Here is a 26,293-nt window from a genome sequence, read left to right as displayed (position 1 = left end):
AAATTTCATGTTGAATGCTAAGGGATTTGAAAATGGAAAGCAATATTGCTCTATTCTTGGTTAAGATTATTTTCACCTGCACAGAACTATTCTTATTCTGTGTTGTGAAAGGAAACTTTTATTCCAAATGTTTGGAGAATTGTCATTCTGTGTTGTATTAAGCTGTGCTGATCAACATTCTGGTCTTTGTAAATCAGTTGATTTCCAGGTGACAACTTCTTACAGTTTTGGCCTTGATGCCCCATAACTCAGGTTTTGGAAATCAAGCAGGGTTTTTGGTCCCATTTGTATTTAGTGATCTCTAAATTCCTAGTATCTTCTTGATAGGATCAAGTTCATCAGGTGTGGGGTCTCTTGTACTTCAACATATTGGAGGGCCTTTTTATTTGGACTTTCATGATAACTGAGAAGGAAGAAAATCATCTTGAGGCTTTGTTATTGATATGGAAAGACAACTCTGGAGAAGGTAGAAGGATTCCATGTGCAATGTGGAAGATCTGTGAAACTATTGCTTGAATTACCAAGATCTATTAATGCATTTGCCTCAATGCAAGGACCACGCATTAAGCTTTCAACCAGCCAATAATATTAAAGTGTTTTCTTCCTTTATCTTCCCAATAGAAAGCCAAACTTGGTCCAGCTGGTAAAAAGGTGATTGAGAAGAAACCAAGTTCGCCATCAAATAATTTGGACCATGTGAACATAGCAGACTTCAACTTCTTAATGGTATTGGGCAAAGGAAGTTTTGGCAAGGTTTGTAAGTGCATGGGGGAATATCAATTCAAAAGGATGATGTTTTCTTTGTGGAGTTAAATAGGGAAGAATTTTAGCCCAAGATGAAGAAAGTACCAACAGGTCCCTGAAGAAGTTGCTGGTCATATATCTTCCATTTGTCACACCATTAACACAGTAAAATGTTCCAACATTTCACAGGAATAACATCAGGGAAAAAAAACAAGAATCAAAGAAAGACACCGTAAAATAGTGACAGGAAGAGGTTTAGAGTTTAGGATCTTTAGATCAAGTCAATAATGTTCATTCACTATTTAAATTGGGTAAGATACCAAAACGAAGTTAGTCACAGACATAGTTATTCATAGGATACATTAATGGGATAGTTATAAATTTTAGGAATGGAGAGGTTAAAGAAGAAAGACAAAACCAAAATAAAGCTAATTAGGGAACTTCAAGATCTTCAGTCCAAGTAATATTTACATTAAGTAACACTCATAGATTAGTACTGTTTTGTAAATACTGAAACTTTACAAAACTTTTCAAAAATGCATGCTGTTTGATTTATTAACAGTGATCAACTTCTGATTTCAGATGTTCTTGATCACAAATATTTAGACTCTTCTGCTGGATGCATACTCTCCAGATTTTTTTCTGTTTTACCTGCATGTATTTACTTGACATGAAAGATCTTTCAATCACACAATGCCTTTCAAAGTCTCAGGACGTCCCAAGTCCCATGTCCCTTTATAGTTATATTTATAGAATATAGTCTGTTCTAAGGGGAATTGAGACAGATAATTTGGACACAGCAAAATACCACAAAGAACATCTCGACAATGATCCAAATATCCGAGGTAACAGTAGTTGAGGAATAAATACTGGAATACGGTCAAATAATCTTGTTCATTCAAGAAAGTCAACATTGCCTTAATTTAATGTGTCAGGTGAAGGATGGCATCTCCAACAGTGCAAAAAATTCTCAGTACAGCAATGGTTTTAACTGGGGTCATATATCCAATTGTATGGCCAATGTTGTATATCAATATAGCTGCAGACTTTTGTCTTTCAGGCACCATACACCCCCCAGATTGCTGCTTCAAACCTCTTAGCTCACAGGACTCTCCTATTTGTGAAAGTATGGAGTTCCATTGGTTACCTGAGCATCAGGTTCACAAGATTTATTGGAGCTTTGAGCAAAGTGAACCAAAAACCTAACACCAGCTTTGAAATAAGAATCTCAAAAAGCATTAATGCATAGAGCCATTATTACATTTAATATACTACATTAATAAATAAGGTACCTAAGGCATAAGACTAATCAATTGGAAAACATGGCTGAATGATGGCGTTCATTCACCACTGAAGACTAGGAAAGAGATGTCTAAGTCAGGCAACCAATCTTGTAGAGAAAAGCCAAATATAACCTGCTCAATGCATCAGAAGTGCCAGTACTGAACCAGACAATTCCCACACAAGCCTCATGGTCTCCAAGTACTTCTGGCAGGGTGTATACATGATCATATGGTCCAAAATGAAGTTAGGCAGATAATAACACCGCATCCCTTCCAGACAAACATATAAGAGCTTTGATCAGGAGGCTAGTGAGCTAGTGGAATACACACATCCTACCTTTAACGCACCGGCAGTCACTGTTGTAGATGTCAGATCAGCCTCCTGTAAAATGAACCCACTGAGAGCAATTGGTCTAGAGTCCTTTGATGTGTCCTCCATGCTTATGCAGCTATATTGAAAGACATCTTCCACCTCTCTCCCCAACAGTCTGAAGTATCCAACTGCTTCAAGAAGTCCATTATTAATCAGATGTCAAAGTATAATGGATTGAGAATTTAAATGACTCTCTGACATCCATCTTCATGAAGTGCTTAAGAGGTTGGTCATGGTTCATCTTAACTCAAGACTACCAGCCACTCTTGACCCATTGCAATTCATACAGCTGAAATAGGTCCACCTCAGGTGCCATCTCCTTTGCCCTTCAGCCCTGGAACACCCAAGTCAAGGACACCTACATCTGACCACTGTTTATTGACTATAGCTGTCTTCAACACAAAACCAACCAAATTAATCCCCAAGTGATGTGACCTTGGACTCAGCATACTTCTCTGCACTTGGATCTTTGACTTGCTACCCCACAGGCCACAATCCATGAGGAATTTGTGACAGCACCTCCTCCATTATTATCGTCAACACCAGTGCAATCTGTCCCCTTCTAAACAGCCTATACACCCACAACTGTATGGGCAAAGGCACCTTCAAATCCATCTGTAAACTGGTGGATAACACCAGTGTTGTAGGTAGGATTTCTAACAAAGATAAATTGGAATACAGAAGAGGGAGAGGGCCATGGATGTGGTGCTGGAGAATTGGAGGATAGCTCACATTGTTCCATTGTTTAAAAAAGACTCCAAAAGTAACCCTGAAAATTATAGGCCAGTGACCCTGATGTCAATAGTAGCTAAATTATTGGAAAGTGTTCTAAGAGAATGGATATAAAATTATTTGGATAAACGTGGACTGATTAGGATAGTCAACGTGGCTTTTTGCATGGCAGGTCAACCAATCTTGTAGTTTTTCGAGGAGGTTACCAGGAAAATTGATGAAGGAAAGACTGTGGATGTTGTCTACATGGACTTTAGTAAGGCCTTTGACAAGGTCCCACATGGAAGGTTAATCAGGAAGGTTCAGATGCTAGGTATTCATGGTGAACTGGATTCAACAATGGCTGGATGGGAGAAGCCAGAGAGTAGTGTTGATGATTGCTTCTCAGACTGGAGGCCTGTATCTAGTGGTGTGCTTCAGGAATTGGTGCTGGGACCATTGTTGTCACTTATGTCAATGATCTGGATAAAAATATGGTAAGTTGGATAAGCAAGTTTGCAGATGACACCAAAATTGGAGGTGTTGTGGACAGCAAAGATGGTTTTCAAAGCTTGCAGAGGGATCGGGATCAGCTGAAAAATGGCAGATGGAATTTAATGCAGACAAGTGTGAGATGTTTCATTTTAGAAGGACAAACAAGAAAGGATGTATATGGTGAATGCTAGGGCAATGAGGAGTGCAATAAAACAAAGGTACCTTGGAATACAGATACACAATTCCCTGAAAATGGCGTCACACGTGGATAGAGTGATAACGAGAGCTTTTGGCATATTGGCCTTCATAAATCAAAGTACTGAGTATAAGAGCTGGGATGTTATGGTAAACTTGTGTAAGATATGGTGAGGCCAAATTTGGAGTATTGTGTGCAGTTTTGGTCACCTAAGTACAGAAAAGATATCAATAAGTTAGAAAGATTGCAGAAAGGAGTTACTATGATGTTGCCCAGACTTCAGGGGCTGAGTTACCCAGGAAAGGTTAAACGGGTTAGGACTTTATACCTAGGAGCGTAGAAGAATGAGGGGAGATTTAATAGAGGTATTTAAAATTATGAGGGGAATAGACAGAGTAAATGTAGATCCTTTTTTTTCCACTGAGGGTAGATGAGATACAAACTAGAGGACATGGGTTAAGAATGAAAGGGGAAAAGTTTAGGGGGAACATCAGGGGGAATTTCTTCACACAAAGAGTGGTAGGAGTGTGGAATGAGCTGCCAGTTGACGGGGTGAATGCGGATTCAATTTTAACATTTGAGAAGAATTTGGACAGGTATGTGGATGGGAGGGGTATGGAGGGATATGGACTGGTGTAGGTCAGTGGGATTAGGCAAAAAAAGGTTCAGCACAGACTAGAAGGGCCAAAGTAGCCTGTTTCTGTGCTGTAGTACTCTATGGTTTCTATGGAATTATGGCTTGATGCCAGGAGAACAATCCTTTCCCTCAGTCTTAGCAAGACCAAGGTGCTAGTTATAGACATTTAAGTGCTAGAATTAATGTATTTTATTCTCAAAAAGATATCCTTTGCCTTTAGCAAAATCAAGAGTTTAGCCAAAGGAAGTAGAAAGATGAAACGTTGCAATTTTTTTAAATAGGGCAATAAATAAAAATATTTTTGAGGTTTTTTTTAGCCATTTCTTTTTGCAAATCTGCAACTTATCAATGTGGCTTTTGCACAATTTATTACAGTTCCTTAAGACATTCAATGATCATTTTCTACAGGTCATGCTGTCAGAGAGGAAGGGAACAAATGAGCTTTATGCCATCAAGATCTTGAAGAAAGATGTGGTCATTCAGGATGATGACGTCGAGTGTACCATGATTGAAAAGAGAGTCCTTGCATTGATGGATAAGCCCCATTTCCTAACACAACTCCATTCTTGTTTTCAAACTATGGTAAGTTTTTAGTCCTGAAAAGTAATCACACAAAGGGGTTACTAGGACTTCTTTCATCACCTCAGGCCTGTAACTAAAATCTTTAAAAAAAAATTGCCCTAGTTCCTGCTTGGAAGTAGTTATTTTCTAAATGGATGATCAAGCACTTTCATTTGTACAAATGTGTAATTTAATGAATCAAAATTATTCTGTTTTCTTAACCTCCTTGTGACTATTTCTTCATGACATTGTGGCTTTGAGTTTCCCATTTTAGACTTGTGAATATTGGCTCAAATGTAAAACAGTGGTGATAATAAGCATGGGGCAAAATCCTGATATTTGTTCCAATTGATTTGTGGATCTTGTGGTTCCCAATCATTACTTCACTGAGTCATTCAGATAGTTTCTTCACACCTCCATTGAACTGATTTTATTGTTAATACCCAAAGAACAATTGGGCAGGCCTTTACAGGAACAGATTTTATTGCTGATAGGATGTCTCCATGTCCGGAAGATAGGCTTTGAAGTAGAATGACAGTGAGTAAAAAATATTTGACATGACATTTTACAAACAAGCTATAGATTGGTCATGAGTGATTTGGCCGTACTTGATGACATTTTTGAATTCCTCACCTGCTTCCTTTCATACCATTTTCAGTAAAATCATCAGTAGGTCCTTTTTATTCATCGTCTCATGCACCCATCTGACTTACCTTGAAATAGACCTTTGCTTTACACCTAACCTTTCCACATGTAAACTTTCCCTTCTTGATTTATCTCAGCTTTATATTTATTATTTTCATGTTGCACTCCTCATGCAAGTGCAAACAACATTTTTCTGGCTATATTTTGAAACCCTTTTATCATTTTAAACCAATGACATGCCATAACCACATGGTGGATAGCCATCTTGCATGGTTCAATTTTATTTTGCAGAAGTTGTATCTATTTATGGCTCAGGTTCATAGAGGAAGGAAAGGATCACAATTGCTTCGTAGAATGTACTTTTTGTGCCTGGTGTGAGACCTTGACTTAACACGCTCTTTTCCTGTCAACCAAATACTGTGCTAGTACACCAAAGGCATGGTGAATTTATTGATATCTACTACACAGAAATGGATCCCAAGATAGGAAAACTGTAAGCATTTTTTGTCCAAGGATGGTATTGTACAGCAGAGCAAGTTGGTGCAGGATATTTGAATTGATGTTGATTGTAGGACCCTGCAGTTGCTTCAGGTGTAAGTGGACAATGATTTACAGCTCAACATATTGTTTGCATACTGCAGCTTGGCTAGTGCAATCAGGTTGACCTTGGTTCTGGAGTGAAAACACTACGGTAATTTCCCGCTAATTGTATAGATCAGCTACACTTCAGCAGGGAGTTTATGGAATGTGAGTTGAGGCATTGTGTTGTTGGTTAGCAACGTGGCTTTCATTCCATTGTGAACCAAAAGTAGGATGGAGATTCATTTCTGGGAGGATCTGAATTTGCAAGAGATGCTGTATGGCCCTGAGTTAGAGGCTTTAGTAAGGTCCAAAAGACTATGTATAAAGGCTAGCACTTCTGTCTTCATTTCTCTTGAGCTGATTGTGTGGTGAAGGTCATAGATCATGTCCAATGTGACTCTAGATGGATGGGATCTACACTGTAATTAGAGGAGTAGCTTTTTGGTCACCAGGAGGGATGTGAAGGACAGTAGTGATGACTCTCCCTGTAGTGACAGACAAGAAGAAGATTCCTCTCCAATCTAAGCAGTCAGCTGTCTTTTTTATTGAAGATGGCCATAATTATGGCATCACTGAGTCCCAGGTATTTATTCCTGTACATAGATGTGGATAATGAAATACATCCTGATCAACTAGAAGAATAAGCAGCTCGCAGTTGAAGCAAGCCATGATTTTTGTGAACCCAGCATCAGACTCCTAAAGCAGGCATTCAGATCCAAGCTCCATTAGACAGTGCCAGGCAGACAGAGGGAAAGGATCAACGATGTGCCCAGGGACTCTGAGCAGTTTTAACCCACATTCCTGAGAATTTCTGTCCATGACTGCTCAAAGTCATGAACCAGCATTCTGGATGGCACTGAGAACCTCAAGATCATGTAATAAAAACAGTATTACCCCAATCCCCTGCAACCGCTGTAACCGTGTCTGCCTGTCCCGCATCTGACTTGTCAGCCACAAACGAGCCTGCAGCTGACGAGGACATTTACCCCCTCCATAAATCTTCGTCCGCGAAGCCAAGCCAAAGATATTGCAGGAGACAAATTTGCCATCGACCGAAATTGCCAGAGCAATACAGTCAGAGAAAGAGAAGCAAAATAGAGACCCCCAGAGAATCACCGAGTGGACACTCTGGACTCCCGCAGTCACACAGAAGCCAGTTAATATCATCAGCACCTAAAGCTCCAGATCTGAACCTCTGACACCATCCAGAGCCCTTCAGCCCTCAACCAGTCTCCAGCAGCTCAGTCTCCAGCAGCTCAGTCTCCAGCAGCTCAGTCTCCAGCAGCTCAGTCTCCAGCAGCTCAGTCTCCAGCAGCTCAGTCTCCAGCAGCTCAGTCTCCAGCAGTCTGCGGCCCAGTGTGAATCCCTCGAACATTCTCCAGCAGTCTGCGGCCCAGTGTGAATCCCTCGAACACAGTCTCCAGCAGCTTAGTCTCCAGCAGTCTGCGGCCCAGTGTGAATCCCTCGAACCAGTCTCCAGCAGCTCAGTCTCCAGCAGTCTGCGGCCCAGTGTGAATCCCTCGAACATTCTCCAGCAGTCTGCGGCCCAGTGTGAATCCCTCGAACACAGTCTCCAGCAGCTTAGTCTCCAGCAGTCTGCGGCCCAGTGTGAATCCCTCGAACATTCTCCAGCAGTCTGCGGCCCAGTGTGAATCCCTCGAACATTCTCCAGCAGTCTGCGGCCCAGTGTGAATCCCTCGAACACAGTCTCCAGCAGCTTAGTCTCCAGCAGTCTGCGGCCCAGTGTGAATCCCTCGAACCAGTCTCCAGCAGCTCAGTCTCCAGCAGTCTGCGGCCCAGTGTGAATCCCTCGAACATTCTCCAGCAGTCTGCGGCCCAGTGTGAATCCCTCGAACACAGTCTCCAGCAGCTTAGTCTCCAGCAGTCTGCGGCCCAGTGTGAATCCCTCGAACATTCTCCAGCAGTCTGCGGCCCAGTGTGAATCCCTCGAACACAGTCTCCAGCAGCTTAGTCTCCAGCAGTCTGCGGCCCAGTGTGAATCCCTCGAACATTCTCCAGCAGTCTGCGGCCCAGTGTGAATCCCTCGAACCAGTCTCCAGCAGCTCAGTCTCCAGCAGTCTGCGGCCCAGTGTGAATCCCTCGAACACAGTCACCAGCAGCTCACAGCCTGCATGGGTTCCTCGCCTTGAGTCACCAACAGCCCACAGCCACAGAACCCCTCAGTGTCCACCACGGAGGTCACCACCCTGTGAGTCGTCTCCTTTGTGTCTCCTCAAACAGGGTTTCTGGTGCCCTGCGCCAGTCCTCTGCTTTCCTGGAGTCCGTAACCCCTCGTGATCATAGCCACGACCATCTTGGGCGCAGACACCACAAGTATTTTTAAATAAAACCACCATTGGCTCCATTTACAGGCTGCTTAAAGCCTTCACAAAGCTGAGAGCAGTTGGACTGGGTGGATGGACCCTGCAGGAGTGCTCTGTCTGCTCCGGGCAGGTCTGCACCAGTGGGAGTGCTGATATTACAGGAGCTCTGACAGTGCTGCCATTTCTTTACTTGAGTCTATGCATCAGGAAGCTTAATGTAAGCAGAAGTGCACCACCTTACAAACTATCCTGATGTTTGGCCTGAGAGACCTGTCGTGGCCCATCTGTAGTTGGTGAATCATCCTATGGTGTCTTGAGATCTCAAATTTTCCTCATTGACCATCTTAGATTTCACAAACTGGAATGAGGCAACCTTGATCCAGAGGGATGCTGAAGAAGAAAATCTGTAAGTGATGTAGAGCAATCGTGTTGATGACATAAACATCTTGAATTTAAATCTGTAAAGTGGCTTTGATATTTGATTTTTTAAAATGTATTATATGTAAGATGCAGTATGGTGAAACATGTAATGTAAGTGGAAGATTAAGCCGAAAATGTCCTCCCAGAATCACAGTGTGGCTTTCGCGCAAACAGAGGAACTACTGACATGGTCTTTGCCCTCAGACAGCTCCAAGAAAAGTGCAGAGAACAAAACAAAGGACTCTACATCACCTTTGTTGACCTCACCAAAGCCTTCGACACCCCGTGAGCAGGAAAGGGCTTTGGAAAATACTAGAGCGCATCGGATGTCCCCCAAAGTTCCTCAACATGATTATCCAACTGCACGAAAACCAACAAGGTCGGGTCAGATACAGCAATGAGCTCTCTGAACCCTTCTCCATTAACAATGGCGTGAAGCAAGGCTGTGTTCTCGCACCAACCCTCTTTTCAATCTTCTTCAGCATGATGCTGAAACAAGCCATGAAAGACCTCAACAATGAAGACCCTGTTTACATCCGGTACCGCACAGATGGCAGTCTCTTCAATCTGAGGCGCCTGCAAGCTCACACCAAGACACAAGAGAAACTTGTCCGTGAACTACTCTTTGCAGACGATGCCGCTTTAGTTGCCCATTCAGAGCTAGCTCTCCAGCGCATGACGTCCTGTTTTGCAGAAACTGCTAAAATGTTTGGCCTGGAAGTCAGCCTGATGAAAACTGATGTCCTCCATCAGCCAGCTCCCCACCATGACTACCAGCCCCCCCACATCTCCATCGGGCACACAGAACTCAAAACGGTCAACCAGTTTACCTACCTCGGCTGCACCATTTCATCTGATGCAAGGATTGACAACGAGATAGACAACAGACTCGCCAAAGCAAATAGCGCCTTTGGAAGACTACACAAAAGAGTCTGGAAAAACAACCACCTGAAGAAACACACAAAGATCAGCATGTACAGAGCCGTTGTCATACCCACGCTCCTGTTCGGCTCCGAATCATGGGTCCTCTACCAGCATCACCTACGGCTCCTAGAACGCTTCCATCAGTGCTGTCTCCGCTCCATCCTCAACATTCATTGGAGTGACTTCATCACCAACATCGAAGTACTCGAGCTGGCAGAGTCCGCAAGCAGCGAATCCACGCTGCTGAAGACCCAACTGCGCTGGGTGGGTCACGTCTCCAGAATGGAGGACCATCGCCTTCCCAAGATCGTGTTATATGGCGAGCTCTCCACTGGCCACTGAGACAGAAGTGCACCAAAGAAGAGGTACAAGGACTGTTTAAAGAAATCTCGCCTCCAACCGTGCATCTTGGCGCCTCACAGTTCGGCGGGCAGCAACCTCCTTTGAAGAAGACCGCAGAGCCCACCTCACTGACAAAAGACAAAAGAGGAAAAACCCAACACCCAACCCCAACCAACCAATTTTCCCTTGCAACCGCTGCAACTGTGCCTGCCTGTCCCACATCGGACTTGTCAGTCACCAATGAGCCTGCAGCAGACGTGGACATATCCCTCCATAAATCTTCGTCCGCGAAGCCAAGCCAAAGAAGAAGTGGAAGAACAGAAGAACCCAAGGGTCCATAGATCTCTCGAGGTCATTGCACAGGTTTATAGGATAGTTAAGAGGCCTATGCTGGGCTTCATTAATCAGAAGATTGAGTTCGGGAGTCATGTGGTAATGTTGCAGCTCTATAAATCTCTGGTGAGACTAGAATACGGTGTTCAGTTCTGATCACCTCATTACAGAAAAGATGTGGAAGCTATGGAGAGGGTGCAGATGAGATTTACCAGGATATTGCCTGGATTGGAAAATATGAGGCAAGGTTAGCAAAGCTAGGGCTTTTGTGTTTGGAGCGAAGAAGGATAAGAGGTGACTTAATAGAGGTCTACAAGATTATGAGAGGCATAGATAAGATAGAGAGCATCTTTTTCCCAGGACAGGAGCAGCAAACACAAGAGTACATCTGTACAAAGTGAAGGGAGGAAAGCTTAGGGGAGAGATCAGGGGAGACACAGAAAGTTGTGGGTGCATAGAATGCCTTGCCAGAGGTGGTGGAGACTGGAACAATAGCCATATGGATGATATAAAAATAGAAGGTTTCGAGGTAGGGAGGGTTTAGTTTTCTTTTGGTAGGTATACTGTATATGGGTCAGCACGTCATGGACCAAATGGCCTGTACTCTGCTGTAATATTCTAAATGTGTAAAGCATCAAAAAATCCTCTGTCCTGAAGCTTTTGTTCAGATGTTTGGCCATAAAGTCTATGGTCAGTACTAATTTAGTGCACTCTGTGTATTGAACCTAAGGCCCTCCTAGATGGCAGATCTAATGTCCACATAGTGTAGACAAGGGCCCAATGAGTAGTGTTCTTATGATTAATCTCAAGGATCCGGGACTCTGTTCATCCCTCGACTTCCTCATTGGCAGACCCCAACCAGTGCAAATTGATGTCACTTCCCCCTCAAGGCTGCATGCTTAGTCCCCTGCTCCATATCACTGCATAGCCAAATTCAGCTTCAATACAATCTATAAATTTGCTGGCGACGCTACTATTGTTGGCCAACTAACGGGAAATGGTGTCAGCATGCAGGATGGAGATCGAGAATCTGGTTGGGAAAAGTAAGAAATTAAACCTGTTTAGAGTTGCAGAGGAAAGAGAAAAAGGGGTAGCAAGAGTGAAATTAAAGATCCATGAAGGAGAAATAGTGGTGCCATCTCATAGAGAGCTTCACAGAGGAAACAGAAGAAATCTGTTGGAGGTTTAAATAGGAATAAAATCTAATTCAGTCAAATTTTGATCATCCAGTTTACCTACCTCGGCTGCACCATTTCATCTGATGCAAGGATCGACAACGAGATAGACAACAGACTCGCCAAAGCAATCATAGTTGGTGACTTGTTCATCGGGTAATGTTTGTTGCATTCCCATATTTCCCTGATCTTTGGTTTTCTTGCTCTCCTTTCAATCACTGTGGGTCTGGATTGCATGGCCCCTGGCCATTCGCCAATGCATGGTTCCTACATACTTCCATTCTGCCCATTTGCACTCCTTTGTGCTCTCATGAAAGTTACCAAATTCCTTTGGAGTGAAGCATGAAAGGATGCAAATGCTATAATTGTAGTAAAAACACAAAAATGCTCGAGTAACTCAGCAGGTTATACAGCATCCATAGAAGGCAAAGATATATAACCAACGTGTCTGGCCTGAGCCCTTCTTCAAAATATGAGCTAAAAGCAGGGTGCTTTTAATTTCCCTCTTGCTACCCCTCTCTTTCCTCTGTAACTTTAAATTTGTTTTATTTCTTACGTTTCCCAACTAAATTCTCAACCCCTTTAAACATTCCAGTGAGCCAGGTAAATTATTGCATAAAATTTCAAGTTTTGAGAATCAATAAAATATTATCCAGTAGTCCAGAAAATTTGCTTGTCTGGCAACACCAAAATCCTGAACTACTAGATTAACAAGGTTTTGCTGCATTACAGAAATTAGGGGGTGGGGGGGGGGGGTGGAGGGTGGTTATCTGTATGTTAAAAATACATGAAACAAGGCTGGAATTGCTGAAATCAATGAATTAATTTAGCTTAGAAATCTGATTAGTTGGAAGGTAAGATTGGTTGAAATAGTGCAGGAGACCAACAGCAGCCAGGTCGAAATGGGAGTGAAATGGCGTTTTAAAATGATGCCCAATTGGAAACTCAGGATGATTCCTGCACACTGAGATGAAGTGTTCTGCAAAAAGGTCATTCAATCTGGAGTTTATTTCTCCAGTAAGCATCAAATGCAGTATACTGAATTGAAACAAGTGCATATAATCACTTCTTCACCTGGACAGCAGGAAGGCGAGGAGATGAAATAGTAGGTGTGCTATTGCATGATGGCACCTGATTGGAAGTTAGATGGCCTACAGGAAGTTCAATGAAAGATTCTCATCTAAACAGGAGCAGAATTTAAACAGCTGATTCATAGGCTGAATCTGGAAACTAGATAAATGACAGACTTTATTTAGTACATATTCTATCTTTCTCTTTCTCTTTGGCTTGGCTTCGCGGACGAAGATTTATGGAGGGGGTAAAAAGTCCACGTCAGCTGCAGGCTCGTTTGTGGCTGACCAGTCCGATGCGGGACAGGCAGACACGATTGCAGCGGTTGCAAGGGAAAATTGGTTGGTTGGGGTTGGGTGTTGGGTTTTTCCTCCTTTGCCTTTTGTCAGTGAGGTGGGCTCTGCGGTCTTCTTCAAAGGAGGCTGCTGCCCGCCAAACTGTGAGGCGCCAAGATGCACGGTTTGAGGCGTTATCAGCCCATTGGCGGTGGTCAATGTGGCAGGCACCAAGAGATTTCTTTAGGCAGTCCTTGTACCTTTTCTTTGGTGCACCTCTGTCACGGTGGCCAGTGGAGAGCTCGCCATATAATACGATCTTGGGAAGGCGATGGTCCTCCATTCTGGAGACGTGACCCATCCAGCGCAGCTGGATCTTCAGCAGCGTGGACTCGATGCTGTCGACCTCTGCCATCTCGAGTACCTCGACGTTAGGGGTGTGAGCGCTCCAATGGATGTTGAGGATGGAGCGGAGACAACGCTGGTGGAAGCGTTCTAGGAGCCGTAGGTGGTGCCGGTAGAGGACCCATGATTCGGAGCCGAACAGGAGTGTGGGTATGACAACGGCTCTGTATACGCTTATCTTTGTGAGGTTTTTCAGTTGGTTGTTTTTCCAGACTCTTTTGTGTAGTCTTCCAAAGGCGCTATTTGCCTTGGCGAGTCTGTTGTCTATCTCATTGTCGATCCTTGCATCTGATGAAATGGTGCAGCCGAGATAGGTAAACTGGTTGACCGTTTTGAGTTTTGTGTGCCCGATGGAGATGTGGGGGGGCTGGTAGTCATGGTGGGGAGCTGGCTGATGGAGGACCTCAGTTTTCTTCAGGCTGACTTCCAGGCCAAACATTTTGGCAGTTTCCGCAAAGCAGGACGTCAAGCGCTGAAGAGCTGGCTCTGAATGGGCAACTAAAGCGGCATCATCTGCAAAGAGTAGTTCACGGACAAGTTTCTCTTGTGTCTTGGTGTGAGCTTGCAGGCGCCTCAGATTGAAGAGACTGCCATCCGTATATGTACAAATGGTAGTGTAGGATGACTGTGATTGGCTGAGAGTGTAGCCACACCTACAGGAGGTCTTAAAGGATTGCTCCTAGCCAGACCAGGTCATTCTGGACTGGTCGACCTACTTGTGATATGCTCCAGTCTTTTAGTTAATAAAAGCCTTGGTTTGGATCAACAAGTCTTTGGTTCTTTCGACGTGCACTACAATCTCAAAAAAAAGATTATTCCGCATAGTGAAATGTGCTGAGCCAATGAGTCATTTTACGGTGATTTTTTTAAGCAATAGTGAAAGCAAAACATGTCGACCTGACAAGCTACATATGTTGAGGTTCAAGCTTGCTTGAATCTCAACACTTATTTTGAAGACCGTTGTCTTGTATTGAATGTATTTATGAGTACTATGATGCCAATCTGACATTTTAGGAGTAACATAAGAAAACCTTGAAGCAATCTTAAATCTACATATCTCTAGTGAGACACACTTGGAGTATTGTGTTCCCCTCTGGTCACCTCATTAGAGGAAGGATGTGGAAGTTATGGAGAAGGTGCAGAGAAGATTTATCAAGATGTTGCCTGATTGGAAAATAAGTCTTATGAGGCAAGGTTAGTAGAGCTGGGACTTTTCCCTTTGGAGTGTAGAAGGGTGAAGGAGACTTAATAGAGGTCTACAAGATGATGAGAGGCATAGATAGGGTGGACAGCCAGCACCTTTTTCCCAGAGCAGGAATAGTAAACACCTGAGGACACATGTACAAAGTGAAGGGAAGGAAGTTTATGGGAGATAATCAGAATTAAGTTTTTTTTTACACACATGGAGTTGGAGGTGCCTGGAATGCCTTGCCAGATGTGGTGGTGGAGGTTGATACATTAAGCGCATCTAAGAGACTCTTAGGCACATGGATGTAAGAAAAATAGAGGGCTACAGGGTAGGGATGGTTTAGCTTTTTTTAAAGGAATATATGGGTCAGGACAACATTGAAGGCAGAAGGCCCTGCACTGTGCTGTAATGTTCTTTTTCTACCTAATTCTAATTCACTGTGAATTTATATTCTGTGTGGGTGTGATGAAGTCATGGAAGTAAGAGCTGCTGGCAAAGTTTCAGGAAGCGAAGCAAAGCAAGTGGTCTAACATAGAGAATTATTTTAATGCAAAGGTTAACATGACAAACACACCTTGGATAAATGATTGCCTTGTACAATCCATTGAAGATGGGATGCACTTTATACTTTTGCTACATAAATAGCTTGGAAGCATTTAAGCTTAAAGGCTTTGCCAGGCTACAGAAAATTTGCTGCAACTTATTTTTCTTGGACTAGAGTGAATATAATAAGGGATGAGGGAATTGTTTAAGAGCAAAATAATGATTAATATTTTAAAAACACTTTTAACAGCAGTAAGATTAAAATTGTGTCACTTGCAAAACAGATGCATTTTAATCCAAAGGATTTTGCAAGATATATTTTTTCCCGATGGTTTTGTACCTTTTGTACTTCATTTCCTAATATCCTTGAGAGGAGCTTGACATCTCTCCATTTCTAGTTAGCTTTTATTGAGCTGTGTATTTTTATTTCACAAGTAATTACTGCTGACCGACTATATTCTTAAGGGGAAATGCTTGACTATAGTCAAATCTTTCCAAAAATAAGTAATTATCAATATAATTAGAATTTAACAAGTAAAATGTCCTTCTACTTCTTTTTAATTAATGTTAACCAGTTACTGAAACTGAATCTGAGGTCCCTGTCAGCAAATAAATGTTGAAGACATGATAGAGTATACAAATAATAAGCAATAAGATGGAATGTTTACTCCATGGCACAACGACAAGACAGTCAATTCAAGTATGCTGTTTTATTAACCTGTTACATGATTTAAAAAATCTGAGAATGTTTCTGATCAACCCACAATATCACATCATTGCTAATCTACTACCTCTGTTTGCCATGTTTTACCTCTATCTGGTTCACCAATACATCATGGGCCCCTGTCCCACCCCTCGCACCCCATTCTCTTTATACAAGCTTCACTTCTACCTTTCCCAAGTCTCAACAAAGCTCAAAGTCATCCATCCTTTTTCTTCCACTGATGTTGCTTGACCCGCTGAGGTCATTCAGCAGAGTGTGCTTAGGGTAAATGGTTATCCTAGACAGAGACTTGTGCATCTATTCTCTCAAGGAGCCAAATCATGTATTCCTGCTCCCAATTCATTTCCCAATCTAGATTAGTTCACAACGATTTGTTTTATTAATTCTATTTTCTGATTCCTCCTAATAAGTTTTCTGGTGTACTCAACATTTTTTTAATACCCTATTTATAATCTTGTTAATTTGTTTTCTGCGTGCCTATCTTCATCTATTTCTCCTTTATTATTAGCTAATCTTAGACTGTTTTGTCTTCTGTTCTACCTGTCCTTCCTAATTAAAGTACTTTATATTAATATTCTGACAGATTTTCCATGCAGAATAATCCTCATTTATTCAAAACCTAATTTCAATGTCCATCAAAGCAGAATCTTTTGTGGTTTTTTCTTGGGTCATAGATTGGTTTCCTTCATTTTCCTGTTGTTCCATGATCTATTTCATTACTGTGAAGTAATCTTTTCCATGGGGATCCTTCAAAAAAATTATTTGTGATTTTGACAATTTTATAAATGACAAGCTGTTTTATAAATAGACAAGATTGATGCATTTCTGTCTTTCATGATAAAATCCAAATAACACTTTGCAATGAACAGCCTCAGAAGTACAGAACCAAAGAGAAAAATAGTTCAAAGGAAATTGAATATCTGCAGAGTGGTAAAGTCAAGGGCCAGGTGATCAAGTATTGCAAAATTGAGCACTTTATTAATATTGATACTCTATTGTAATACTGAGAAAGCAGTACAGGATTAAGTGATTCTGTATGATGGTACTGCAGTAGTTACGGTAGTTTGGAGGCTTGACCCAACAATTTGGAAAACAGAATTCACATTTAACAATGTATCTGCAGAATTTAATTTAGTTCATAATCTGTAAATCTTTAACAACTAGAATCTTGTAATGGACACCACACAGATGACTGAAATTATCATAAAATCCTTTGGGTGGTGGTGGGTGGGGAATAAAAGGCATTCTTACTCCATATAGCCTAGATGGGTAAGAAGGCAAGAGAATGGGGTTGGAAAGGATTGCAAATCAGCCATGATGGGATGGGGGGCAGACTCAATGGGCCCAAATCCACCCCTATGTATTATGGTCTTATTGTATCTGCTTCCTCCACTACTCCTGGCAACCCATTCCAGGCCCCATAATTTCTGTGTTTTAAGAAAAGTCCCACCAATCTCCTTCAAACTCCTCCCCCTCACCTTAAACATGTGTCCTCTTGTATGTGACACCCTGGGGAAATATTCTAACTGTTCACCCATTAATTTCCTCATGATTTTATAAGCTTTAATCAGATCACCCTCACCCTCCTAATCTCCAGAGAAAATAACCCAAGTTTATCCACCCTTTCTATAACTCACACCCACTAAACCTGGCAACATCCTGGTAAACCTTTTCCATACCCTTCCCAAAACACCACATCCTTCCTGTGATGGGGCAACCAGAAACACAAACAGTATTCCAAGAGTGGCCTAACCAAAGTTTCATATAGCTGCCACATGACCCCCCACCCTTTATACTCAATGCCCCACCCAACAAGATAAGTATATCTTATTCCTTCTTTACCACCCTATTTGCATGGGCATTTTCTATGAGCTAAGATGTGGACTCTCAGATCCCTCTACACATCAATGTCTAGGATGTAGCTTCTCGTGTCCAAGACTTCCTAAGGGAGGGAAGGAAATGAGCCAGAGGTCATAGTACATGTTGATACTAATGACATAGGGCGGAGGAGTGAAGTGGTCCTAAAAAATGAATATAGGGAGTTAAGTAGGGAGCTAAAAAGGACCGCAAAGGGAGTAATCTCTGGATTACTTCCTGTGTCACATGACACAGAGGGCAAGAATGGTATCAGGTGGAGGATGAATGCATGGCTAAGGTGGTGGAGTAAGGGGCATGGATTTGAGTTCTTGGATCACTGAGACCTTTTTTGGGGGAGGTGGGACCTGTACCAAATGGACGGGTTGCATCTGAATTCAGGAGGGATCAGAATCCTGACGGGGGCATTTGCTAGGGCTATTAAGGAGGATTTAAACTAGTATGGTTGGAGAAAAGGATTCAAATAGAGGAAAACAGCAAAGAGAAGGTTAGTCTGCAAATAGAGAAGGCTTGTAGACAAAGTTTGGGGGTGGAAAGACAGGTGATTGAGAAGGAAAATTATCAGTGCAGTGATGGAGGGGGAATGAAGGTAATAATAATAGAATTGACCATAAAGATAGGGACAAACAGAGGGAAAGATGTGGGAAATCTCTGAAATGCATTTACTTTAATGCTAGGAGTATTGTAAGGAAGATGGACGAGCTGAAGGTGTGGATAGACATGGCAGTATGGTGAGGTAGCGATTAGTGAGACATGGTTACAGGAGGGTTGTGACTGGCAGCTAAATATTCCGAGATTTAACTGATTTAGATGTGATAGAATTGGAGGGGTTGATGTAGGATTGCTTGTCAGGGAAAATATTACAACGGTGCTGATGTGAGATAGATTATAGGGCTTGTCAAAGGAGGTGGTATGGGTGGAATTAAAAAATGGAAAAGCAGAAGTCACAATTATAGGGGAGTTTTATAGACCACCTAGTGGGGAGTGAGAAATAGAGGAGTGTGTAAGGAAATAGCAGAGATTTGTATTAAGCACAGGGTTGTGTTAGTGGAGAATTTTAATTTTCCTAATATAGATTGGGAAACACATTCTGTGAAGGGGCTGGATTGATTAACATTTGTAAAATGTGTGCAGGATAGTGTTTTGCAGCTAAATGTTGAGGTACCTACCAGAGAAGGGGCAGTGTTGGATCTACTGTTAGGGAGCACTTTGGATCCCGTGATCATGGGACCATTAGTTTCAATATTATTATAGAAAGGGATAGGTCTGGTCCAAAGAATAAGGTTTTTGAGTGGGGAAAAGCCAGATTTGAAGAGATGAGAAGGGATTTGCAGGGAGTGGTTTAGGATGATTTGTTTTATGGGAAGGAGGTAGAGGAGATTTGGAGGTTGTTTAAGGGTGAGATTTTGAGGGTGCAGAATCTTTATGTTCCTGTTAGGATAAAAGGCAGAGCCAAAAGTTCGAGAGAGCCATGGTTTTCAAGGGAGATTAGAAATTTGGTTCGAATTAAAAGGGAGGCCTACATTAAATATAAGAAACAAGGTACAAACAAGATGCTTGGAAACTACATGGATTGTCAAAAGCTTAAGAAAGAAATTAGGAAAACATAAAGAAGGTACAAGGTATTCACTAGGGAAAAGGATATCAAATCGTGTAGATAAAAGAAGCAAAAGGAATAATTATGGAAAATGTAGGGATTAGGAAAGAGGGGTATTGGAACTTTTGAGGCATATAAAGGTGGATAAGTGTCTGGGTCATGACAGAATTTTCTCCAGGACCTTGAGGGGAGTCGGAAGAAATAGTGGAGGCTCTGACAGTGATTTTTTTCAAAAGTCACTAGAGGGGTGCATGGTGCCGCAAGATTGGCATATCGCAAACATAGTTCCTCTGTTTAAAAATGGCTCTAGTGTAGGCCTAGAAATTATAGGCCTGTAAGTTTGATGTCGGTGGTCGGTAAACCAATGGAAAGTATTCTTAGAGATAATATAAGAGGCAGGGAATGACCAGGAACACTTAATATGGGTTTGTGCGGGGAAGGTCATGTTTGACAAATCTTGTTGAATTTTTTGAGGAGTTCACTAGGAAGGTTGATGAGGGAGAGCAGTAGATTTCAGTAAGGCCTTTGATAAGATCCCACATGGAAGGTTGGTAAGGAAGGTTCAGGAGCTAGGTATTAATGTTGAGATAGTCAAATGGGTTCAACAGTGGCTAGAAGGTAGATGCCTGAGAGTCATGGTGAATAAATGTCTGTCAGGATGGAGGCCAATGACAAGTGGTGTGCCTCAGGGATCGGTGTTGGGTCCCCTATTGTTTGTCATTTACATTAATGATTTGGACGATGGAGTGGTAAATTGAGTTAGTAAATATGCAGACGATACAAAAATAAGGGGAGTTGTGGATAGTGAAGATGATTTTTGGAGACTCCAGAAGGATTTGGACTGCTTAGAAGAGTGGGCTGAAAGATGGCAGATGGAGTTTAATGTAGATAAGTGTGAAGTGCTTCATTTTGGGAAGAATAATCAAAACAGGACATATGTGGTAAATGGGAGGGCATTGAGGAATGCAGAGGAACAGAGAGATCTTGGAATAATCATCGTTCTTTGAAAGTGGAATCTCATGTGGATAGAGTAGTAAAGAAGGCTTTTGGTATGCTGGCCTTTATAAATCAAAGCATAGAATGTAGAAGTTGGGAAGTGATATTGAGACTATTCAAGGTGGTGAGGCTAAATTTGGAATACTGTGTGCTGTTCTAGTCCCCAAAGTATAGGAAGGATATCAATAAGGTAGAGAGGGTGCAGAGAAGATATACTAAAATGTTGCCATGATTCCAGTATTTAGAACACACATGTCAAACTCTGGCCCGCAGGCCAAATTTGGCCCGCGATATAATTATATTTGGCACGCAAGATCATTTAAAAAATGTATTAAAGGTGGCCCGTCCTGCAGCGAGAGCCGATGCTGTTTTTTGGTAATGTCACCCCCACCATCCTCCCCCTTCATTGCACATCCTTCCCCATTGTAACACGAGAAATTGTAACACGAGAAGTCTGTCGATGTCATCAGCCGGCAAGCCAGTTGGAAGGCTCCCCGCACAACCAGTCACTTCTCCCACCTGTCGAGCGGTGCAGCGGATGAGCAAGCGCCTGTGATTTCCTGTCGGCGTGACGGGCATGGCAGGCTGCGCACGGCCCCCGGGCAGCGCGAGCCCCGCGCGACTGGCACTGGACGGCCCTTCCACAGCGCGAGCGCACTTCTCCCGGTCGCCACGGCCTTCAGCGCTTGCACCCGCGCAGACCCCAGGGACGGTTGGTTCGGCCCTGCACATGAAGAGAGAGATGGTGGCTGTCCGCAAAGGCTGATCGGCAGCGCGCTGGGCCTGAGTGGGTGGGTAAGCAGGGGTGGGCAGAGGGTGTAGGTGAGGAGTAATGGGCAGGGGAAGTTATGGTGGTGCGAGGGGCAGTTAGAGGGAGGGATGAGTAGAAGGAGGGGTGGATAGGGAAGAGGTAAAAGGGGAGGGGCAGGGCAAGTAGGGGAGGGGTGATTAGAGGGTGAGAGATGGGTAGAGGGAGGAACAGGTTGAGGGGAGAGGCAGTAGAGGGGTGTGTATAGGATGGGGTGGGTAGAGGCAGAGCGAGTGGAGTGAGGGGTGAGTAGAGGTTGGGTAAAGGACTGGTCAGGTAGGGGGATGGTGGGTCGAGAGTGAATAGAGGCCGAGAGCCTGAGGAGTGAGCAGGAAATGCTGAGTCCTGATGCAGGCCAAAATGGACACAGCCTGTGAATGCTGACTACATCTCCACAGGGACCAAATAGGTTTCCCTCAGGTCAAGCAAAGGGTGAACTTGAGCTACCTACTCCTGACCTGTAACATTATCCTCCTAAAGTTATATCCTAAAGTTTAACATTACATATGTTGAATGAAGAGAAAGCATGCAGATGTTGTTGAAAAATTTCAATAAATATTTAGTTCGGCCCTCGACTTAGTCCAAGTTTTTAATTTTGGCCCTCCGTGAATTTGAGTTTGACACCCCTGATCTAGAATAAAAAGAAAGATTAAGTAGACTGGGTCTTTATTCATTGGGGAGTAGAAGGTTGAGGGGGGATTTGATAGAGGTGTTTAAAATTATCAGTGGGATAGATAGAGTAGATGTGAATAGGTTCTTCCCCCTTGAGGGTAGGTGAGATTGAAATGAGAGGTCATTAGGTAAGGGGGCAAAAGTTTAGAAGTAACATGAGAGGGAACTTCTTCACTCAGAGAGTGGTGGCTGAGTGGAATGACCTTCCGGAAGAGGTGGTTGCACCAAGGTCAATTTTGCCATTTTAAAAAAAAGTTGGATAGGTGCATGGATGTGATGGGATTGGAGGGTTATGGGCAGGATGCAGGCAAGTGGGACTAGAGGAGATCACTTAAATTGGTACAGACTAGAGGGGCCGAGATTGGCCTGTTTCCACACTCAGTTGCCCAGATTGAACTCCATCTGCCATTTCTCTGCCCACATCTGTAACTGATTTATATTTTGATGTATTCATTGATAGCCTTCTATTCCAGCCATTCTCAACCTTTTCTCTGCTATGGCCCCCCCATGACTCTGCTCAAAGTTGATGAGCCCCCTTCCCTGTGAAGCAGTCAAGGTTTGGTTTCTTCCATACTTCAGTCCTACCTTCTAAATAAAAATTATTTTTAAAATATTTATGTTACATGAGATTGGCTACTCAACATTATCCCCAGTTCCAACAATCTTAGAGTCCCCATCACTCTCCTGTCTTCCATGTGCCAGCAAATTTTCTATCCAAAGTATCAATTCACCTTCTGCTGTTTCTTAAGACAAGTGATAGCTTATCAGACCATCACTTGTACAGTAAAATCCCCACAATCCAGAATTCAATTAACCAGAAACTCAAATAACTGGCGAGGAAATAAATAAATCATTTGAATGAATAGGACTGAATGAATGGACCCTGCAGGGAGCACTGAGATTTCATTGGACACGAGCAGGTTTACCCCGCTGAACTAGCAATGCCCCTCAATGCACATGCATTCTTTTCGCTGCTGCCACCTGCATGGAGGTGAGTCAAATTGTCAGCACAAGGAAGGTTCCTTGAAGGCCTGACCAGGACACTTGCATGGAGGTGAGTCAGATTGTTAGCACAAGGAAGGTGCGCTGAGGGCCTGGGCAGGACACTTGCTTTGAGGTGAAGATGGGAGCAAACATTCAGCCAGCAGAGTGCCCAAGTTGTGCCCTGCCTGCAGCAGCTGTTTGAGTGAAGTTTCATTAAAGTTGCATTGGAATGAAATGGTGGTACCCAGGATGAAGTCGACTGATGCCGTTCACCGCTGGGGCGACTTTCCAAAAATGTCTTCCTATCCCTGCCTAGTAGGGGCCTTTATTTTGATTAGTGTTAAGTATATTAGTAAGGGTTTATCTGTAAACCTGGGGTGGCGGTGGGGAGTTAATTACAATGGTGGCATGGTCAGTGTAGTGGTTAGTGCAATGTTGTTACAGTGCCAGCAACCAGGGTTTGAATTGAAATTTTGTAAGTGATAGGAATTACTTGATTAAAATTAACTTTACATAATTATTTTACATTTTGCACTGTCTTTTGTCTTTTAAATGATGCTTTCTTAATGCAGGTCTATTTATTAGGCATTGGACAAGTGAGTCTCAGTCAATTGGAAAATTTGCATTTCTGGCATCTATGATCCTGTAGCTGCCAGATAATGGGCATTTTACTGTATTTAGGAATGAAAGATGAAGAATCTTCTACATTAAAAGTTAACTCTGTTTCTCTTTCCACACATGAATCCTAAACTGCTGAGGTTTTTGTTTAGAATTTTCTGGTTTTATTATTGTTCCTCAGTTTTATTTCCAGCTGGTTAAACCTGATTATTAGATTTTTTTGGTTACTGATATTAGACATTAGTTTCTGTGCCAACTAATTTCTCTTGCTAACTACAGCTCAAAGTTGTGAAAATATTACATGGAAATATACATTCAAAATTGCTACCAAATACTGCATATAAAAAAAGACAAATAGAAGACTTTCCTTGTCTTCACATAACTTTCACCCTTTGTTTCAGGATCGTCTTTATTTCGTCATGGAATATGTGAATGGTGGAGATCTAATGTACCACATTCAGCAAGTTGGGAAGTTCAAAGAGCCCCAAGCAGTGTAAGTGTAGATTGCTTGAGTTTGAGGACAAGGATAAGCAAATAAGATTTGTGGCAACTGAGAAAAAAAACTGAATTGGGCTTTATCATTTACCATATTTATGACATTGATGCTTTTAGAAAGGTACATAACGAAGTTTACAAATGAGATCATGAAAGATCATCTTGAGTTGTGTAATTGGTGGCACTAAATTGCAAAGATGGCAAAACTGGGGTAAACAGATTTCAGTGTTGGCAAATAAATGTTAATGTTAGTAATTTGGATTTCATATATCAGATCTAAAGAGTAATTATAAAGTAGTAAAAAAAACTGGAAGCAGAGGAGGTTCAGAGATCACGACATACATTATTCAAATCTTAGAAGATAGCAAAGATAACCAAGAAATCTTTACATCTGGAAGACCACACTTTAAAATGTATTGGTTATGAAAACACAGGTTAAATCACAAAGGGGTGTAATATGAATTGTAGTAATACAAGGAAGGATTTAGGAAAATATGGCTATATTCCCTGGCATTTAAAAAGTTTGGGGATAATATTCTGATTTCAAAATATGAAATGGAATCAATAACTGAAAAGTTGTTGCTGACAGGACTAGGAACCATTGTTTAAACATTTGACTTGTAATGGATAAATATTGGGATAATTTGGTAAGATTTAGAGTCTTCTTCTTCTTTGGCTTGGCTTCGCGGACGAAGATTTATGGAGGGGGTAAAAAAGTCCACGTCAGCTGCAGGCTCGTTTGTGGCTGACCAGTCCGATGCGGGACAGGCAGACACGATTGCAGCGGTTGCAAGGGAAAATTGGTTGGTTGGGGTTGGGTGTTGGGTTTTTCCTCCTTTGCCTTTTGTCAGTGAGGTGGGCTCTGCGGTCTTCTTCAAAGGAGGCTGCTGCCCGCCAAACTGTGAGGCGCCAAGATGCACGGTTTGAGGCGTTATCAGCCCACTGGCGGTGGTCAATGTGGCAGGCACCAAGAGATTTCTTTAGGCAGTCCTTGTACCTTTTCTTTGGTGCACCTCTGTACTGCAATCCACTGAAGAGGTACTGGGCTTCTCCTCCAGGAAAAACAAGGACTGGTTTGACGAAAACAGCCAGGAAATCCAGGAGCTGCTGGCAAAGAAGCGAGCTGCCCACCAGGCTCACCTTACAAAGCCGTCCTGTCCAGAGAAGAAACAAGCCTTCCGTCGCGCATGCAGCCATCTTCAGCGCAAACTCCGGGAGATCCAAAATGAGTGGTGGACTAGCCTCGCCAAACGAACACAGCTCAGCGCGGACATTGGCGACTTCAGGGGTTTCTACGAGGCTCTAAAGGCTGTGTACGGCCCCTCACCCCAAGTCCAAAGCCCGCTGCGCAGCTCAGACGGCAAAGTCCTCCTCAGCGACAAGATCTCCATCCTCAACCGATGGTCAGAACACTTCCAATCTCTTTTCAGTACCAACCGCTCAGTCCAAGATTCCGCCCTGCTCCAGCTCCCTCAACAGCCCCTAAGGCTAGAGCTGGATGAGGTTCCCACCCTGGATGAGACATATAAGGCAATCGAACAACTGAAAAGTGGCAAAGCAGCAGGTATGGATGGAATCCCCCCAGAAGTCTGGAAGGCTGGCGGCAAAACTCTGCATGCCAAACTGCATGAGTTTTTCAAGCTTTGTTGGGACCAAGGTAAACTGCCTCAGGATCTTCGTGATGCCACCATCATCACCCTGTACAAAAACAAAGGCGAGAAGATTTAGAGTAGGTTACATACATACACACATTTTAAAACAGATCTTATTTGTTTCCGTGCTGTAAATGGTTATATGGTTATATGGAAAGACTGAAGAATTCATATTCAGTAACATTGCAGGATCTTTGGAGACTTTTATGCACATTTCACAAGTAGGTACTAATTGAAATGATGTCATGAAATGAATAGCCATTGTTTGGAGGAGACAAACTGACTGTTAAAAAGTACACAGTGTGCTCACAGAAAGGTCACTCATGGGTTTTGATTATCAAAAGGCACTTCCTGGTGGCCAAATTCCCTACTTGTAAAGCCACATATCATGGAAATATGCGGCTGGCGGGAGGCCACTTGAATGCGCAGGAGGCGCCTGCGAGGCGAACTTTTTAACCCTCCTCCAAGAAGGATAATCGCCACAGCACAGTGGTCCCCCCAGCCATCTGAATGCAGCCGCCTGAAAGTGGCTGCTAAGGAGATGACTGTCAGCTGGCAGTGCCTAAGAGCTCCCCTCCTAGCTGCCTCCCAGCGCGGGACATCAGGGCAGGGGCAGCCGGCGTGGGCTATCAACACAGGGATGT

The 26,293-nt window shown here is 42.9% G+C and overlaps 1 protein-coding gene across 4 annotated transcripts in view; it reads left to right on the top strand.

Annotated features, from left to right (window-relative positions):
* Positions 1–26,293, top strand: part of LOC138759418 (protein kinase C alpha type) — a 286,911-nt gene that overhangs the window by 231,225 nt on the left and 29,393 nt on the right. For all 4 annotated transcript variants that reach the window (XM_069929780.1, XM_069929782.1, XM_069929779.1 and 1 more), the window contains exons 9-11: positions 622–753; positions 4,848–5,021; positions 23,904–23,995. In XM_069929780.1, coding sequence (XP_069785881.1) covers positions 622–753; positions 4,848–5,021; positions 23,904–23,995 — 398 coding nt within the window. The remainder of the gene's footprint in view (positions 1–621; positions 754–4,847; positions 5,022–23,903; positions 23,996–26,293) is intronic.

This window comes from Narcine bancroftii, chromosome 3, assembly GCF_036971445.1.
Source record: "Narcine bancroftii isolate sNarBan1 chromosome 3, sNarBan1.hap1, whole genome shotgun sequence".
NCBI classification, from domain to species: domain Eukaryota; kingdom Metazoa; phylum Chordata; class Chondrichthyes; order Torpediniformes; family Narcinidae; genus Narcine; species Narcine bancroftii.
Note: the sequence above shows the minus strand (reverse complement) of the source record. Positions and strands in the feature narration are given on the sequence as shown.